The sequence below is a fragment of the Amphimedon queenslandica genome, unplaced genomic scaffold (assembly GCF_000090795.2).
Source record: "Amphimedon queenslandica unplaced genomic scaffold, v1.1 AMPQUscaffold_12501, whole genome shotgun sequence".
In the NCBI taxonomy this organism is placed as follows: Eukaryota; Metazoa; Porifera; class Demospongiae; order Haplosclerida; family Niphatidae; genus Amphimedon; species Amphimedon queenslandica.
The window spans coordinates 19290-22609 of NW_003547262.1; the positions used below are offsets into that span (position 1 = coordinate 19290).

Genomic DNA, 3320 nt, shown 5'->3' on the forward strand with positions numbered 1-3320 from the left:
AGCCGATCCTTCCTTTGTGAGAGAACTTTTTCTACAACGGCTTCCTGCTAACGTAAGGATGGTTTTAGCATCAACAAATGAGTCTGAAGACCTGGAAACCTTAGCTACCTTGGCTGACAGAGTAGTAGAAGTAGCCACGCCTCATATTTCAACTATTGAGACTGATCAATTGTCATCAGAGATGGAACAACTCCGCACAGAGATTGCAAGTCTCAAAAGTATGGTCAAATCTCTCTCTCATTCTTCTTTCCAGCGTCAAAAGAGTCCCAAGAAACATCGCACTCCTAGTCCTGGCCCACCCAATAGAGGATCCAGTGTATGTTGGTATCACTCGCGTTATGGAAAAAAGGCTGCTAGGTGCAATCAACCATGTTCATGGGAGCAGGAAAACGGACAGGCCGGTCACTAACGGCGACAAGTGCGCCCGGCCCTATCAACAGTCGCCTATTTTTCATAACAGATAAGTCCTCAGGCCGACGTTTTCTGGTGGATACAGGAGCAGAAGTCAGTGTATTGCCTCCAAGTAAAGCTGATAAACTACAAGGGTGCAGAGGATTTACACTTCAAGCTGCTAACAATACACAGATATATACATATGGATCCCGTTCACTTACACTTAATTTAGGATTGCGCCGACCTTACCGTTGGATATTCATAGTAGCTGATGTAAAGCATCCTATTGTGGGAGCTGATTTCTTGGAGCACCATGGTCTATTAGTTGATGTCCGTCACAAAGTCCTTATTGACACTCAGACTCGATTACAAACTAACATGCTGTGCACTCACCACCACCATACACACAGTCTCACTCTTAACCCTCTCCTTTCTTCTAATTCTTTCTCTTCTATCCTTTTAGGTTTTCCTGAACTCTTTCATCCTCACAATTTCAAGTCACCGGTGAAACATGACATCGTCCATTTCATCGAAACTTCAGGATCACCAGTCTATACTCGAACGAGACGTCTCCCACCAGAGCGTTTACGAATTGCTCGAGCAGAATTCGATCATATGTTAGAGCTGGGTGTAATTCGACCGTCTTCTAGTTCCTGGTTGTCGGCACTTCACATGGTCCCAAAACCCAATGGGGATTGGAGACCATGTGGAGACTATAGAGCTCTTAATGCTGTTACTTTGCCTGACCGGTATCCTATACCGCACATACAGGATTTTGCTAACTCTTTACATGGGTGCACTATATTCTCTAAAATCGATTTAGTCCGAGCGTATCATCAGATACCTGTCCATCCTGATGATATTCACAAAACAGCAGTCACTACTCCTTTCGGATTATTTGAATTCGTATGAATGCCATTCGGGTTACGAAACGCAGCTCAAACCTTCCAAAGATTTATCGACAAGGTACTTCAAGGCTTGTATCATACATATGCCTATATTGATGATGTGCTAATCACCAGTGCTAATGAAGCTGAACACAAAAAGCATTTGCAAGAGGTTTTCACACGCCTCAGGGAGTATGGAATTATTATTAACCCGAATAAGTGTGAGTTTGGTGTTAGTACACTCACATTCTTAGGCCATACCATTGATAAGTCTGGTATTCGACCATTACACTCCAAAGTCTCTGCTGTTCAAAACTTCCCACTACCGAAGTCGCAACGAAAGCTACGGGAATTATTGGGCCTAATTAACTTCTATCATCGATTCATTCCTCATTGTGCCCAGGTACTTACACCATTGCACACATTACTGTCTAATACACCATCTAATACAGACATAACGTGGTCTAGTGAATGTATTGCAGCCTTTAATGAAGCAAAGACTGCTTTAGCTGAGGCCACTTATCTCTCTTACCCTAAGCCCAATGCATTAACATCAGTTATGACTGATGCCTCTGATGTGGCTGTGGGAGCAGCATTACAACAGTACATTAATGGCCAGTGGCAACCTATTTCATATTTCTCGCAAAAGCTTTCCCCAGCAGAACGAAAGTACAGCACTTTTGACAGAGAGTTACTGGCAATATATCAGGCCATTAAATATTTTCGACATTTTATAGAAGGTCGCACCTTTTATGTATTGACTGATCACAAACCATTAACTTTTTCTTTTCATACAAAGTCTGATAGGTATTCTCCAAGACAAATCCGTCACTTGGATTACATATCCCAGTTCACTACTGACATCCGTCATATCAATGGTCAATGTAATCCTGTGGCTGATGCTCTGTCTCGAGTCGAGTTAAACAATTTAGGTTTAACATCTCCTGCAATCGTGGATTATCAGGCAATGGCTATGTCTCAACAAGAAGATGATTTCCTTGCTCAGACCTCATCTGATTCATCTCTTTGCCTTCAATCTGTTCCTCTTCAATATACAAGCGGCACCATTGTCTGTGATATGTCTACAGGAACACCACGCCCAGTAGTACCACGCCCTTTTCGTCAGACTGTTTTCAAGTCACTTCACTCTCTTTCTCATCCGGGGATTAAAGCAACTCAGAGACTAGTGTCTGCACGCTTTGTATGGCCTGGATTACAATCTGATGTTAAGCGGTGGACCCGTTCCTGTTTACAGTGTCAACTCTCTAAAGTACAGAGACACAGCGTTGCTCCTCTTTCTTCTTTCCCCTCTCCTGTCGCTCGTTTTGATAATGTCCACATTGATATAGTTGGTCCCCTTCCTCCTTCTCACAATTACTGTTATTTATTAACTTGTGTGGACCGATTCACTCGTTGGCCAGAGGCTTTCCCAATGACCGATATATCTGCTGAAACAGTGGCAAGAACTTTACTTATGGGATGGATATCTCGTTTTGGTGTCCATTCTACTCTTACTACTGATAGGGGAAGACAATTTGAATCATCCCTGTGGACACAGTTGATGACACTATTGGGAACAAAACGTTTCAGGACAACGTCGTACCACCCACAAGCTAACGGACTTGTAGAGCGTTTTCATAGACAATTGAAAGGGGCTCTCAAGGCACAAACTCACTCTCATTCATGGACTGATTCTCTACCCCTTGTCTTATTAGGAATTCGTACAGCTGTCAAGGAAAAGTTAAAATGTTCTGCAGCTGAATTAGTCTATGGTACTAGTTTAAGGTTACCTGGTAAATTCTTTTCACCTTCCCATTCCGATTTCACCGATTCTGAAACCAATGTTACTAAACTCAAATCAGTAATGGGTAAACTCAGTCCTGTTCCTACTCGACTTCCAGTAACACAAAAATCTTTTGTGAGTAAAGATCTTAATTCTACTACACATGTTTTCATACGTCACGATGCAGTCCGTAAACCTCTACAACAACCATATGATGGTCCTTAAAAAGTAATAGAATGTACCGACAAATATTTTAT

At 42.3% G+C, this 3320-nt stretch overlaps 1 protein-coding gene across 1 annotated transcript; it reads left to right on the forward strand.

The window, feature by feature from the left end:
* Positions 1–369: 369 nt before the first annotated feature.
* On the forward strand, positions 370–3314 carry LOC109587629 (uncharacterized protein K02A2.6-like). Its single transcript, XM_020003859.1, is given in 2 exon segments — positions 370–1683; positions 2080–3314. Coding segments are annotated over 2 exon segments (2523 nt in total). The 3' UTR covers positions 3289–3314.
* The last annotated feature ends 6 nt before the right edge of the window (positions 3315–3320 follow it).